General features: G+C 36.0%; 1 protein-coding gene across 2 annotated transcripts in view; it reads right to left on the bottom strand.

Annotated features, from left to right (window-relative positions):
* LOC125230699 (mucin-5AC) overlaps window positions 1–17,141 on the bottom strand; it is a 209,465-nt gene that overhangs the window by 91,128 nt on the left and 101,196 nt on the right. For both annotated transcript variants that reach the window (XM_048135955.1, XM_048135956.1), the window contains one exon: window positions 5,281–5,513. In XM_048135955.1, the coding sequence (XP_047991912.1) occupies window positions 5,281–5,513 (233 nt within the window). The remainder of the gene's footprint in view (window positions 1–5,280; window positions 5,514–17,141) is intronic.

Genomic DNA, 17,141 nt, shown 5'->3' on the forward strand with positions numbered 1-17,141 from the left:
TACTAAATACCTAGGTTTACAGCTCTTAGTAGAGTTGCGATTTGGAACCCGGAGATATTAAGTTAATTTGTGTTGCACCGCAAACTTGTCGACGTAACACTTGGCTACGGTTAGTGGATCGAGCTAATTTACTTGGAACTAAGTCACAGGAGTCATAAAACTATTTATTATGCAGTCACTTTAGAACTGCTTTTAAAATTACCTATATTTTGGTAGACTTTTTTTTTCCATTGTACCTATCTGGGAAGACCAACTGGTGGCCGCCCGGTGGGTCAGCCCAGATACCTGCTACAGATCTAGTTACTATTAAAATGATATGCATGCCCGTGTGGTGATGGGTTAAGAATTTCACCACCCCCTTTCTTCCCGTGGGTGTCGTAGAAGGCGACTGTGGGATATGGGTTAAATTGTGGCGTAGGCGAGAGGCTGGCAACCTGTCACTGCAATGTCACAGTTTCGTTTTCTTTCAACCCCTTATTTGCCAAGAGTGGCACTGAAACCTGAGTAGTTTCATGTGCTCTGCCTACCCCTTCATGGGACACAGGCGTGATTGTATGTATGTATGTATGTATGTATGCATGTACCTGATGTACCATTACGGAATGTAATATACAAACTTTGCATGTTGGCTTTATGTCGACTGAATATTGATTCCACATTCTGTATCTGTGTGATGGCGGATCTGCGTCAGCTACAAGCCGATAATTGGCGGGAATCTGCGCAGGATCGGGATAAGTGGCGTGCTCTCGTTTTGGAGGCCAAGATCCTCTTTGGATGACAGAGCCACATTAGTTAGTTAGTACTTTCCTTGTGCTATTATGTAGGTACATGCATTTTATATTTTTCCCCTCACTAGCTCGGAAACACGTGTTTGATCCTAAAGGTCTGTCCCTGTCTTAAAATACCAGCGGGTAAAAACGCATTTTATCCACTAGTGGGTAAAGTAATTTGACCTTGAATAAAGTCAAATTGACTGCTTTAAAATGGATAAAAATAGGTTAATTTAGTAATAAAGATGATTTACCATACTGGAAGCAGTGATAAACGCATTTTTTGCGTTGTAGTTTCCTCGCTATAGTGAGGGGAAAAGTTTTGTGTTACACTCGGGTGCAAATGTATTTTACTTCTCGTGTGTTAAAAACTCGCAAGTTCAGGATTCTATTCTCGAACCACTCGCTTCGCTCGTGGTTCAACTATAGAATCCTTTCACTTGCTCGTTTTTCAATTCCACGCTCGGCGTTAAAATACAACTTTGTCCCCTTGTATAACAAATAACTATTATCTATTCAACCTCAGAGTACTCTAAAGTAAATAGACAGACAAGAAAACTCTCGACACCTTAGAAACATCTTCCGTTGTTGCCAAGCTCCGTCGGAACTACTAACTAGATACATTAACATATACACACTGTCTCGTTACATTTGGACGGCATCAACATTATGTTACTTGACGCAAGAGTCACGGTCAGCAGATGTGGGCCGGAGAAACAGAGCATGCGATGGCGACGCTCGAGAAAAGGAATATTTGCATTGTTTAATAAAATTAGAGATCAACCGAAAAAGCAAGGATTACGTGTTAAGTATTTTATGCCAATATTTTTGTTATTGTAATTAGTTAATTATGTATGTTTCATAAATGGTTAGAAGGAACTACTGATTCGATTATGAGACGACAATTTCAATCGGTCGGTCATCGTCTGGGTTGCCCATCATTTTGGTAAGAGTTGCACATTTTTAAATTTGAAAAATATACGTTTTAAGATAACAATCACCATCGCGAAGTCTTTCGATTCTACTGAGAGAAATAGTCGACCAGAGATTTTAATCATCATTCCATCGCCATTTTTCATAGATTCACAAAAATCTATCGCAAATTTCAATAACAGTTTTTTATTTGCAATCGACTAGCGACTATTGCAAAGTATACTAAGCGATTCCATTCAAGCCTTTAAGGACACAATATAAAGCAATTCACTTAAAATAAGGACACAATAGTCCTTCCCCATTCATAAGTAGATGTAGCAACGACTCAGGGTCGCGAAGCGCTAGCGCCTCGCCTGGCCCGTTCCCATTGTTCGTTGTACATTCAAATCAGTTGCGACACGTAATGAGTGGGATGTGTGCTAGAAGTGGCGAATGGGGGGTTAATTATGATGAAGAAAAAATTGCAGCGACGGCTCATCTAAGAAATCAGAGCCAAGAGTACCATCGGTCACACTGTTAGCTGTACATTTTAGCTGGGCATAACGTCTAGGCCGATGGTTAGTAAGGAGTGTTGGTGTTAGTAAATACAATCGTTGTCGCTGGCTTTGCTAAACGAAATATTTAGGATAAAATTGTTTTGAATCAATGCCTCGACGGCGACGCCAGTGCTTATGCTTAATGTCATTATTGTATGACAGAAAGATTTATAGGTACACAGATTATTATTTTGGTTGTTGAGTTAGCAGAGGATCGAACGAGTTGGAAATTGTTATATCTACAAAATCACAAGTCTCAAATATGAAAATGAAATAGAAGATGAATTTATGTTTTTTGTGTGGCTTATTTATGTTTTTAAATATACCCTTCAGCACACTCACCTTTGGTGAAGACAAAATTTCACGTTTTAATTACATATTTATAAGCTAAAAGCGAAATAAAAAAGATTGACCGCTTTCCATCAACCGGACCGTATACGTGTTTGCCACCGACGTGGTATAAAAAAAAAGATTGACCCAACGTATTTCAAAATCATCTAAAATTCGTTACAGGTACAACGGGTTTCTTAAACCATTTAGATGTAATTAAAGCCCATTAATAGGGTAAGAAAACAATCGCGAGCGATTAAGCAACGCGTTGTCCAACTTTCCCGAAAAGCAATCACTCCCACACGAGAGAAAACGTTTCCCTAAACAATTAGCGCATATGCGTACACGCAATGACCTTTACGTAACCACAACCACAGCACCACCTAATTGACACCAATAGCGCTACTACAAAACACTGCAATGCTACTCGCTACGCGTCACGGGCGTATAGTGCGATTCTAACTTTAAAATTATGATAAGATGCGTCAAATACGCTTTCTCATTACATACGATATGTCAGTGCAAAAATGGCGTTTTTTTTAAAGAATCGCGTCACCTTTGACTCGGACATAATAAATATCCGATCCACATTATATCTGGAACTAATATTTAATGTATCTTAAAAATACGATATAGATAGGATATGTCGGCGACATATTTAACTTTTTTTTTAATAATAGCATCATTTTGGGTAGGTACTGACATATCGTACATGTCATATTAGTTCTAGATGCGAGACGAGTATGGATCTGATATTGACATAGATTAAGAATATTAGAGCAAGAATTAGGTACGTTCCATCGACGAACAGTGTCATTTTTGATATTGACATATCCGATCCATATTCGTAGGTACATGTCATATTATTTTAGTTTTAGATGTGACATTGTATCTAGTATGTTAACAAGTTAGTGAATAATATAACTTTCTTGAAAGAGCAGCGTTACTTTTGACCCTGACATATCCCATCCATATCGTATTTACTCTAAGATTTTTTGACGTATCTTAACATAATTTTGAAGTTCGACTCGCGCCGAAGCAACGCTACGCATCATGCTTCTACTCGTAATTTTTTTATATGTATGTCGCGACACGATTCATTTCTTCAACTTGTAAGTCTACAAAAGCAACATTTTAAATGTACACTCAGTTACAGAGGAATACAGTCCATATTGTAGATCGTCTATGTGATCTGATGTGACGGCGATATGTAAATAGTGTTGGGAAAGAGTCACACGTCTACTCAATGTCAGATTGGGTAAGAGTGTGACTAGTGTGTGAATGATAAGCTGCGAACTTATGTTGATTGCGCTTGATAATTACAGTGTTGCTTAATTCTACCATAGATTTAACGCATAACGACAGCATAGCGTAAAATATAAAACTACCAAATTAAATCCTATGGCCACAACGTTTTCACGGTTTACTGACGATTCGCCAAAAAACATTTCCCAAAGTTTCACATCCCAAACTATTATTCCCAAATTATCATTTCCCAAATAAACGTTTGGCAAAACAACTTATCGCAAATTGACATTTAGCAAAACTTTTTTTGGCAAGTATTTGTTTCCCAAAATTCAAATTCAAATTTCATTTTACCAAATATTATTTAGTCAAAGGTATTGTTAGGCAAAATTTCCATTTCCCAATATATTGTAATGAAATGGCGCACTAGAAATTTGTTTGTTGATTTTATACTTCGTGTCCAAGATTTGTGTGAAATAATGTGTATGTTGTACTTGTTTTCCTCCTGCTGCAAGCTGCAAATGTCAAGGATGACATTTTCACTTACATGTCCGGATACATTCTATTAATAAGAAACCTTATGTTTTCAAGACCATTATGTTCTATTAATTTTTAATTACTTTAAAAAGCCATTTCCGGTTTGCTCTCTGTCAACCTAACACGCTCCTCCTCGCTTCGCTCGTCGTCGCACCTAAACTGTTGTCATACACGAGTTTTCTGTTACAGTGCTAATAAAATTATTACATTCCATTTATGCCTTGTAATATTTATTGTCAAACGTGGTTTTGCATGGTGTAATTTGTAGAAACATTTTTTGACATAAAAATAGTTGACTAAATAATTTTGTCAAACAATAAGTAGGTAATATTGATTTGACAAAAATAAAGTTGAGTTGAGCAAACTTTTCGTGTCCAACTGAAGCCTTGGGAATAAAACTGAAATTATCGTGTTGGCAAAAAAATCTTCGGTAAATTAAATTAATCCCGTAGAAATGAAAATGCAAATGCCTAAATATTTTCGAAATTTGCGATGTGAAATTTTGACCAAACATGTTTTTGGGATATAAGTTTTGCCATTAAAAACGTTTGCGAAATAAAGTTTTGTCTAAATAAAATTTGACTAAGTAAAATTGTGCCAAATGATAATTTGCCCAAACAAAATCATTACGAAACATACCTTTGCCAAACAATACTTTGGGAAATGAAACTATTGCGATATGATTATTGGGAAATGAAATTTGACGAAACGTTTTTTGGCGAAACGGCAGGACACCCGTTTTCACATTATCTGATCCGATATCGGATGTAGGACTGATATCCCATACATTTAAGCCGCCATCTTTGATTTTTGCCTTTGAAATCCATCCTACATCCAATATCGCATCAGATAATGTGAAAACGCGCTTAGTTCCTTGACAAGGTTGATGGCAAAGTTACTTATAATCTAATATAAAGTAGGTTACTTACTGGTTCAACGTCTTCACATCGAATCCTTTCTGAATGTACTCGATGCCAGCAGGCACAGCCATTGTGAGCAGGAGGCGAGGCTTTCCTGTCTTCTCGCTCTCTCGTTCGAACTCTTCCCGCAGTTCCTTGACGAGCTTGGCGTAGTTCTCTCTGTCTTTGGGCTTGCCTCCGTCGCGGAAGGCGGGGTACTCCCAATCCAGGTCCAGGCCGTCGAAGTGGTTTTGTCTGAGGAACTGTGGAAAAGAGTTTAATTTTAGTGACCTGAGTGATAGTGTGTATTATACGTGTTTTTTATAGCTAAGAACCATTAAAATACTCAATATTATGTACACTAAAGTTAAGTTTGACACATTTTATAGCGTTTGTAAGATGCAATACTATGTATTGATGTGATTTCAAGAACCATTAGAACCTATAGAATGATTGCACGTTGAGTCTGAAAAACAAAGTACCTAAGTGATTCTATTGAATTGAAATGCACCCACAATCAATGGCCACAATACACATAACATCATTGGTCGAAACACAATCCAACTATCACAAAAGGCACTTCACGCAATGACGTTTTGTGCAAGCAATATTTTATTGTCATAAATGAATTTACAAGTACAGGCCTGTACAAGTCCTCAAACAGCAAATCACACTATGAAATTGAAACTAGATCCATGGATAGAGACGAAATTCCAGAGTCTTTCGATGAAAATGAAATACTGAAACTGCTAAAGAAGATGAAAACAGGGAAAAGCCCAGGTTGTGATGGCGTAACAAATGATATGTTGGTTGCTTCTAAAGAGGTTCTACTGACTCCTATAGCGCAGCTTTTTAATAAGATTCTATTACAAGAAAAAGTCCCTAAACAATGGGTAGAGTCCGACATCGTAATCCTCTACAAAAAAGGCGACCCAAGGGATATTGCAAACTATCGCCCAATCAGTCTTATGTCCAGCCTCTACAAGCTGTTTGCAGTAGGATTACAGAGCAGAATATCTCCAAAGATCGAGCGCTTTCTCACAGTGGAACAAGCTGGTTTTCGAAAAGGTTTCGGTACTGTGGATCATTTGCAAACGGTAGAGCAACTCATTGATAAACATAGAGAGTTCCAAATACCACTCTACACCGCCTTCGTTGATTATCAGAAAGCGTTCGACTCGATAGAGCATAAATTTATATGGGAAGCGCTGGAAGAAGCAGAGATAAATAATACTTACATAAACATACTTAAGAACATATATTCGAACTGCAAAAGTCGAGTAAAATTAGAAAACACAGGTAGATACATAAATATCGAAAGAGGTGCCAGACAAGGAGATCCGCTCTCTCCGACTCTATTTATAAGTGTCTTACACCTGGTTATGAAAAGCTTGAATTGGGAATATAAAGGAATCAACATAAATGGAAAATATCTATCTTACTTGGCCTTTGCAGACGACTTAGTACTACTGGCGAGAAACTGGAAAGAACTACAATATATGATAAATACTCTACATACAGCTAGTAAAAAAAATCGGTCTTGAAATGAATCTTCAAAAAACAAAAGTAATGACAAATCATGTAGAAAGAGACATATTCATAGAAAACACTAAGCTAGACTACGTAAAAGAATATATTTATTTAGGTAAGCAAATATCCTTTAGACCAGATAATAACACGGAAGAAGTAGAGAGACGGGTAAAAAAGACATGGAACAAGTTTTGGAGTCTGGCTAATGTGCTTCTGAGCGCCCTACCACTGCACTTGAAAAGAAAAGTACTGGATTCATGTCTTCTCCCACACTAAACTATGGCTGTCAAACGTGGAAATACACAAACTATATTAAACACAAGATTAGAGCATGTCAAAGGGCGATCGAAAGAAAAGTTCTAAATATTAGACTTATCGACAAAATAAGACATAAGAATATACGGGAAAAAACAAAAATAATCGATGCCCTCGAGCACTCATTAAAACTCAAATGGCAATGGGCAGGTCACGTCGCGAGGATGCCAGATGACAAATGGGCAAAACGACTAACCATCTGGAAAGGCCCGTTTGGCAAACGAGGATCAGGGCGGCCCCGCGCTCGCTGGGCAGACGACATTGAGGCAGTGTCGAGCAACTGGCTCACAGAGGCACAAGACCGAGAACGGTGGAAGAGGTTGGAGGAGGCCTATACCCGGAAGGGGTCCTAACCACTAATATACCTACTTATATTTAAATTTAGTTAATAAGGAAAATTTTGTAAAGTGTTTATGGAATAAATAGGCTTTTATTTAAATGAATACACGAGTAAATAATGTTCAGAGTCTAAAGCTATCCTATTTTGCGGCAACGGGGTATTAGAGCAAAGGCCAAATATGTAAGTACAGTACAGTCAACCAATTAGAACCCTAGGCCACTCTACAACCATGTCAAAATGACAAGCAGTAAGAAATTTCTTACAATCTGATTTATAACGTCACTGTGACATAGTTCTAGAGTGGCATAGGGTTCCAATTGGTTGACGTACATACTCGTATAATTATTGATCACAAAATCGAAATCTAATTCAAACTTTTTGCTCCATTCGCGTAAACTAAATAAAGACATAACATCATATTGCGTCGATAAAATAGATACGATCCATCCCAAAGCACTATCTTAGCTTAAGTACAGATTGATATCCAACTAGCAATATTGCTATTAATCATGTTAATGGGCACTGAGGTACACTTAGCCAGGCTAATGCCGGTGATTTTAGGTCTACATTGGCTAGTTATAGTGGCTCGTAGAAAGGGGCAGGAGGCGGTGAAAGTGGTACAGTCAGCTGTAGATTTTTGAGCTACTGTATGTTTGCAAATTATAGGAAGATATGGGGTGATCCAATATATGTATAATGTAGACTAAGTATGAGTATAATAACGAAGCGGAAGGCGAACGGAGCGGGATATATACTCATACTCATATTTATTAATAATATCACAATTACAGGTCAAGCTTACATATTACAATACAATACAATACTCTTTATTGCACACCTCACATAGTTTACAAGTAATGCACAAGAAACAAAAACAAATTAAACAGAGGTAACAACAGGCGGTCTTATCGCTTAAGAGCGATCTCTTCCAGACGACCTTTACCATATTATAATTACAATCACAGAAAATTTGTAAATTTATATATATACATTAATTTATTTTATTCATTAGCTTTCATATTGTTCATTCATATTTCGAGTTAATACATATGATGAATATTATGAAGCCTTACTAAACCAAAAAGTCCTATCTCATAAAAAAACACAGAATCATCCAATATGGAACTAGACGTTGAGCAGTTTCATGTTCTCTGCTTACCCCTTTTGGGAGCACAGGCGTTAGTCTATATGTTTAGGTAATACCAAGTAATACGTAAGAGGAATGCCATGCGCTGTACCTAAGCATGTCCAAGCGCATGCGCAGCTTTCGTAACGTCATCGGTAGAACGCTACTTTGTCTACGTCCAGCAACGGCATCTCGTCCGTCCGTGACGAAATAGGACCGTTCCTGTTTGTTACGTAACGTGCACATTCAAATGTTAAATACGGACCTTAAGATAACCGTTATTCTGTGTTGTCGGTTACGAATAGTTTAGTCATTAGGTACTTAACCATTTGAATGTAACATTTGACAAACAAAAATATCTGCGCCAGACTGCTACTGTGCTTCTATTGAAGCTCCTCAGCGAAAAATTTCAAAGAATCTTTGGCTAAAAATAATTATTGCTCGACTTAACATATTTGGACTTTTGGACAAATTATTAGGCGGGGATTCGGCCCATATGTGTGTGAAAATCTTTGTTTTAAAACATACATTGAACGCAATAAATACGCGAGATGTGGAAATCTATCAGATACTGTCAAAGAATTAGGTACTATTTTTGATAGAAAACTCCATCAGAAATAGTCACTCTTTGAATATTTCTGATTGATAATAATTTTCATTTCATTTCCGAAATTACTCACTGACTAATGAGCATTTTCAGAGTTTCGGACCCCCCCAATTAGCGTAAGTTGTTAACAAAAATTAACTCGATGTCAGTTTTAAGACGAAAATTAAGCATAAAATTTGTCTAAAAATTTACTTTTTTCTCATTCTGAATGTAGATTATCACTTAAAGTTTATGTAATTACTTAACACTAAAATAATATTTTTATAGAAATTTCATGCTTAATTATTGTCACAAAACTAACAGTGATTGAATTTTTATTAACATCTTACGCTAATTGGAGGTCCCAAATTCTGAAAATGCCCATATACGACTACGACGATATGACAATACGAAATGACCCGAACACACCGTACTCAAATACAACTCATTATACACCCTGTTTTTATTGAATTCCGTTAACTTTGAGGGAAGATTATTTATATCAAATACAATTAATTTCTCTAAGAAATTAGCGTCTTAAATCTTGCGGTTATCGAATTATTAAAAAAATAAAAATAATTGCTGAACATGTGTGTCACAGCCTTTATCAAATCCAATCAATCAATCAATCAATCAATATTTATTGCACCATGGTAAATATACAAAAGATGTTACAATTAGGTAATACATGCAGTCTCTCATGGACCCTATATAAGGGTATAGCAAACATTTCCTTAAGCTAAGTTTAATTAATTATTAAATTATGTTAGTATAAAATACACTTAACAATAGGTTTTGGATATGAGATAATAGGCACTGTGTTATTAAATAAAACTGTCATTCAGAAAATCTGTGACTGAATAATATGCTTTTTCTGCGAGGAGCGATTTCAACTTATTAGCATATATAGGGTCCCTTTCCTCTGCCTTTATGTAACTTGGTATGTGATTATACAATTTAACGGCTGCATATTGAGGGCTTTTCCGGTATATTTCAAGTGTTGGCGCCGGAAGATCAAGTTTGTATTTTTGTCTTTTATTCGGTAGCTTTTTGAATAGATGCATATTTTTTCTGACAAACATACCTATTTCCAAAATGTAAAGACTTGGTAGAGTAAGTATGCCGTGTTTAATAAAATATGGTTTGCAGCTATCTCGATATCGTATTCCAACTAACGCCCGAATACAGTTTTTTTGCATCACAAACAAGTCGTGAACATCAGTGCTGTTACCCCACATTAAAATCCCATAACGTAACCATGAATTGGCAAAGGCATAGTAGGCACTTAGTGCTGTTTCGAAGCTAGTAGTCTTGCGGAGTGTAAAAAGTCCATAGATAAACTGAGATATTTTGGTTTTTGTACATGATATGTGAGTTTTTAATGTTATTTGTTTTGAAATGTGCCGTCAATCACTTGACACTAACTTGAATGTTATTCTTAAGGGTCTCTCACACTAATAAATTCATTTATTATGTATGAAAATGATAAAAAAAAATTTTTCCTATGTAACTAAAAGCGATATACAGGGTGGTTCCTGATAATGAACCTAACGACGTGTCGAATTTAACGGAAAACAAAAAAACACAGTGTATACTATCTATTCAACCGAAAACACTATAACTAATACATCCAGAGTGCATTGACCAACGTCCCCATGTAGGAAATACGCGAATCAAATGCAATTTCCCGGCGGAAGGTAGAAATCGGCGGACTTCCGAACAATATACCGACTGCTCAACCTTATTAAGGCTTGTTAGGGATAGGAATGGCCGTACGCGATAGATAGAAGAGATTTACTGCCGCATTCGAAATATTCGAATATGATTATAAGATGTGAGTGTGTAACTAAAACCTCCGCTCTCCTTACTTTTTTACTTACTTACTTGACTAAACATACTTATAACTAACCCTCCTTTAAATATACCCCGTAAATTTGGCCTTGTGATCGTCTAGCGTGAATAAGTAGAACCCTTCGACGTGAACCGCGATAACCTAGATCCTTTAATGAGTATCAGCTGTATTTTTGACTAATTTTTAAATTTTTATTTATTTATATTTTAAAGAAGAATAAAAGTTATTGTAGCATAATAATATAGTGTTATAGTAGAGAATTTTATCAGATTTAGGCCTAGAAAGTTATGAGTGAGAAAATTAATGACGTGATGAAGGAATTTTAGAATAAAAGTTAGTGAGTGAAACATACATGAAATAAATATTAAAAAATATTTTAGAAAACATCGGCTACGCTCTATTTTCGATTCCGGTTTGGGGTGAGAACTTGCGATACCGTCTGGAATCCTTAGGCCCAATCAAACCACATTATCGGGCATCCTAAGCAAGTAAGCCTGAAGGGCTATCTATCTACAAACTAACCCCTTTTTTATTTTGTTTCTTTTTACTAGCTAAACCCCCCTTTTCCCCAATACTGCTAATAGACCATAACTTCTCGATCTTTCTAATGTTTTATCGAAACACCGAGCAGTTGCTAACTTTTATAAGAAATAAGTAAGTCAAACTTTTCTAAGCTTTAGACTTTCCATCAGTGGACGGCGCTCGCATGCCACTGGGCCCTATAACAAACAAATCCTTTTATTCCAAAGACAGTTTGTTTCCCTAGCCAATTTGATAGAATTTACCTTGAAAAACTAGTTAGCAACACTAAGTGTCCCGCAGCCACACCGAAAGATCAGAAATTGCTACCATAATAATTAATTTCACTCAAATAAATTAAGTATTAAGAGATTTTATAAATTACCAGTTTTACCACATATTTTAAGATAGTAAACACCACATTTAAAGTCCATTTAACCCATATAAATAGTAGTAGTTAAATTATTTCTCCACAATACACGTTGACCAATTATATTCCAAGACCAATCATAAAAGAACTCTACTTTCATAGAAATAGTGTGTGACTTTACCCTAGTCCTATCGTTTTCCCTACTCTAGCATATCTGAAACACAGACCATCACTTACCATAGATCTAATGTTCAGAATATGCACAAGTGTATCCCTACCATAAGCTGTACAGTTCAGCCAGCGAAGCTGAGATAGGCAACCTATAGGCTTGAGTTCTGATCCCCCTCTGCTTTTGCCCGCGGGCTAGGGTAGCAGAGAGTAGATCGCCCTATCCGCGTATATATCCAGTATTCTAGGACACACCAGTACCAGCCACATGGGAGACCCAGCTGCGACCAAACTTTACTTAGATATGGATCAATCACAACCGAAATCCCCAGCGACCAACGCCAGCATGGACTAGAGCACCGAGTAAATAAATATATATATATATAGGACCCCAGCCTCAAATACTGCCGACTTCAGTGAGCAAGGATTACTCCTAATGCCTTTCGTCAATCGTGAAAGTCCTCTCTTCCATCTAACAGTTGGACTCTTTGAGACTGGTGAGAAAATACGCTTTTGTAAGTATAGAAAAGCGTCCAAGCCCTCCACTTGGAACAAAAAGACCCCTAAACGCCTCTTATTTGACACCGTAAGGGAAGAAGCGCCTAGCCGGACAACAGTCTGTCACAAACAATGATCTGGCTTATAACTTTCACAAAATAACCCCATAGAAAATTACTAAATTCAATTTTACTGACCAACTAAACAAACGAGTGAAGTTTCCTTTACGTGCTATAATCTAAGCTTAGTTTTGCAAGAATTACTCCCTACAAAACCAAACACAGACTTATCTCCAAGCACCAGCCATACATCGACCCAGTCTTTGTATTGCTAAACAGTACTCATGAAACAAAGCACAGAAAACTTCACTATACACATTAATTTAAATGTAACACTACACTATAAATAGAACACTAAAATAACCCCACAACTGACGGTAAAGCAATTCCACCACAGGTCCAAGTCCAACTGTACGACGATATTGTCCCCGCACAATCAAACAAAGACACAATTTCAAAGTTTACAATCACTTAGAATAATTTCCAAGTAAAAACAAACAGAGAAATAATAGCAGAACAACTTCACTCACCAGTATAACACACGAAAGCCAGAGACACTGTTAGTCTTGTGGATATTGTAAGAATGACGCGCGTCGGCTCGCTCCGACCCTTTTATAGATAAAAATGAGCGACAAAAGAGCTACAAAAGAGCGACAAAAGGGCTACAAAAGGGCTACAAAAGAGCGACAAAAGGGCTACAAAAGAGCGACTGGCTACAAAAGAGCGACAAAAGAGCTACAAAAGAGCGACAAAAGGGCTACAAAAGAGCGACAAAAGAGCGACAAAAGGGCTACAAAAGAGCGACAAAAGAGCTACAAAAGGGCTACAAAAGGGCTACAAAAGAGCGACAAAAGAGCTACTGGCGACAAATAACAATGGATAGCCGCTAAATTACACTTATAAGAAAAAGGTCGTAACTGTTTTGTTTACTAAGTCGTACGCCTTAGGCATTAATGTCCAAGACATCTCAGCACGTACGTTTTTGCTTCTCAATAGTAACATCTGCATGATTGCACGTGTTTTAGAGTGAGATGGAGATATCTTTTGTTGATTCCTAGTACGTAATGAAACATTTTATATTGTGGTAACTATAAATATGCAAATATTACTTTATCAAAGGTTTTTAACTAGTTTTGTAAATCAAATTTGAGGCAAAATATCATTTTTGTTTCTAAATGCTACAATAAACACATCCTGAAAGTATACTACAATCATTATGAACTTTTATGACTTATAATTGAAATCAAGATATAATATTGGAACGCCACTCAGTTGACAACTGTCAATGTCAGTATTTCATCCATGTGAACGTAGTTTGTTGATAAATATGTTTTTCCAACCTGTTTTGCATCAAATAATAGTGAATTTGATGAGTGAAAACGTGACTATACATGTGATAAAGCTTCAAATATATTATTTGTCAAAATATCCAATGAAATCCCAAAGAAAATATGCACCAAGAAAGTTGGTCAAGGAAAAGTTGATTCGCCGTAAGTTTTATATGTAATAACGAGTCCATTTCCTCGTCATAGACGTTTGTTCTGTTACAACTCGCCCCCAGATTGGAATTCTTTTACAAAATACAAAGTAGTTTGCAAAAAAATCCAATCTCACCTAGCAAAAGAAGCAATAAAATTGAATAAAAGAATAAAAGAAAAATATCTCTAGATCAGTCGGAAATATCCCCCCATTTCTAATCGTGTAGTGTGTATTCCAATACTATGCAACTGCTAGCGACTCAGTTTTGAAATCAGCTCATTAGAATCTCGACAATGAACCATGATAACCCCTTTCTCAGAGTCCACGCATCGCCAGGGATACCAGGTTGTGAATCTGATAGGTCCTATTAACCCGTTCTTGCTAGCTCGTTCCCCGGTCGCGGCGAATATTCATTCCATCCACACTGTTGGACCGGAATAATTATCGTAATAATTTCAACGAGTTCACAATAACTTCCCACGCAATTACGAAGAAACCTTTAGAGCTCTCATTATAAGTCCAGAGCCTTCAATCTCCATTGTCGGAACTCAAACCAATTTTTCTACCTAATCACTCCAGCCACATGTTTTGGCGCATGTCTCATACTTGAATAAAATATACTGACTTAAGATCTGTTTGGATGTGTTTTTTTTTTTTTTTATAAAACAAACCTTAAATGACATAAGCATGTACCTCAACTCGGTACCATATCATGATCAAATGAAGAAATGATTTGATGATACTAAACTTCACAAATTCGAACACATAACAAGGAAACAAATATTGAAAAGAGCCTCGTTCTCACTAGACGATATCGGCCCTAAAATATGTCGATTGTCAAATACATCCCATTCAAGATGAGGTGTGTGGTTTTAGTATGGGTCTTATTACCTTGTAGAGTGAGTAGCCACGAAAAACTACCCTTGAAATGGGTCGAATCCAAATGGATTTTAACCTAACCGATAAGCTTTTTATGGCTAATGTGTTTCCCTCAGCCCCCCCGCTGTTTATTCCCCGCAAATTCCGACCAAACTAGTTTTGACCACTTTCCAGCGCTGTCTGTCTATATCAATCCACTCATTCTATAAAAAAAAATTCAAGACACACATCATTCAGTCATTCATCCCATTCAAAACATTCTTACATCTATAAACATTCATCATCTCTAAATTATTCACACACACACACACAATGTAACCATTCTTACTTCCTCATTCGCTCTTTCACTCGATCTCAACAGAAAGCCAACGCTTTTAAAAGTAATCAAAATAACGAATAAAAATGGAAATAAAATTACACAATAACTTCAAAAGTTTACGTATCCCATTTTACTCCACTCTACCCTGACTCGAAGGCAAAGAAAATTTCAATTTATTTATGATAGGTTTCATTTTATACATCTATATTTAATTTTATAAAATAATTACTAACCGCAAACAATTTGACAATGTGTGAAAATTGTTTGATGCACATACTAAAAATAAAATGTTCGTACGAAGAAAACGTTACATTTTATGTTCACATTTTAATTAGAGTCAATTACTGTAAGGACACTACCCTACTTTCAATTTCCTTGTCTTTGTTTTTTTTTCCTGCAGTTCATAATGCAAAATTGATAGCATAAAATGCAAAAATTTAATAAAAGTAAGTACAGTCAGCTAAAAAATTAGTGGCCCTCTCTACTCCGATCTTTGTAGGATAAAATACTGACCAAGTTATGCTTAGGAACGAGGATCTGCTGTGTCTGTGATCTGAGTGATTACCGATATCGTACAGTATACCACCCTATATAATGTAATAAATGATAACGCATAAATAATAAATATCACTGCTAACTGTAATAACTAAAATGAAAAATAGCTTTTCCACCGATCTCGATTTTCCTAACGTCTACCCCAGGCAGACTAGCTACTATGATGTCCAGTTATTGTTATATTAAAATAATCTAACCATACAATGTATATCCAATACATTCTTCTTACAAAATAAAGATTTTTAAAAAAAATTGTTGTCCATATAATGAACCGACTTCTTTATCTAGATAATAAAAAAAAATCCGTATTATAAATTTACATCCACCATACACCATTTTATAATCCTAGGAACGAAACTACTAAATGACAGAGAAATTATACAATGTGCTAGCCAATAAAGCCCTTTATCACACAGATCACTATAGAAATAAAATTAATTTCAGACAAAATTTTGACTTCTACCACCCCTATAATAATAACACTGCATCTCAATAAAATTTTGAAGAACTCATGACACGTTTAAAGAAAAATAATAATGTTCCACATAAGTATGTCGCAATAAATAAACATTCTTTACTAAGAAGTCATTAACTTGTAACCAATATACTCATAGAATTTACATTACACATCATGTAATGTTCATAATAAACGCATAATACAATTTTGCAAAAAAAAAGTAATTGCAGTTTAGAAGTGGTTTTCATGTTTTTAATTTTTTCCCGCAAAATATGATGTATCCTTAATTTTGATATGGTTTTGATATTTTTTGTAAAATATAATGTAACATCAAATTTGATGTGGTTTTGATAAAATATATTCCCTTTTTTTTTTCAAACTATCTGCAAAATTTTATTTTGGTTTTAATTGCCTTATGATAAAATACAAAATGATGTCATAAGTAGGTTCAAAATACTTTTATTTGATTGGATAATAATATAACAAAATAATGAATTTTTCTTGAAACGAGCTTAAAACTTGTATTGTCCTATTCTATGTCTTCAATATTGTATAACATGCCCCGAAAGTCTTTTGTAACCTCGGGCAATTTATTCCTTCTTCATTACATTTGCAGCTGCAGCAAACTTTGCAAATTGTTAACAAACACGACAATGGGCTGAGGAACTTGGTTAAGGTGTCTCTCTTCCTTTTTTTTCTTTTCATACTTGGCTAGTTCTATGATGAGTTCTTGAGTAGCTAATGATGATGATTAAATCCTGCTGGCCCTCCTCAGAGGCATTTCCACTGACCCTGGTCCGACACAAGTAGGTAATATTTCAAAGTTTTCCTTAATAGCC

Source organism: Leguminivora glycinivorella, chromosome 10, assembly GCF_023078275.1.
Source record: "Leguminivora glycinivorella isolate SPB_JAAS2020 chromosome 10, LegGlyc_1.1, whole genome shotgun sequence".
NCBI lineage: Eukaryota > Metazoa > Arthropoda > Insecta > Lepidoptera > Tortricidae > Leguminivora > Leguminivora glycinivorella.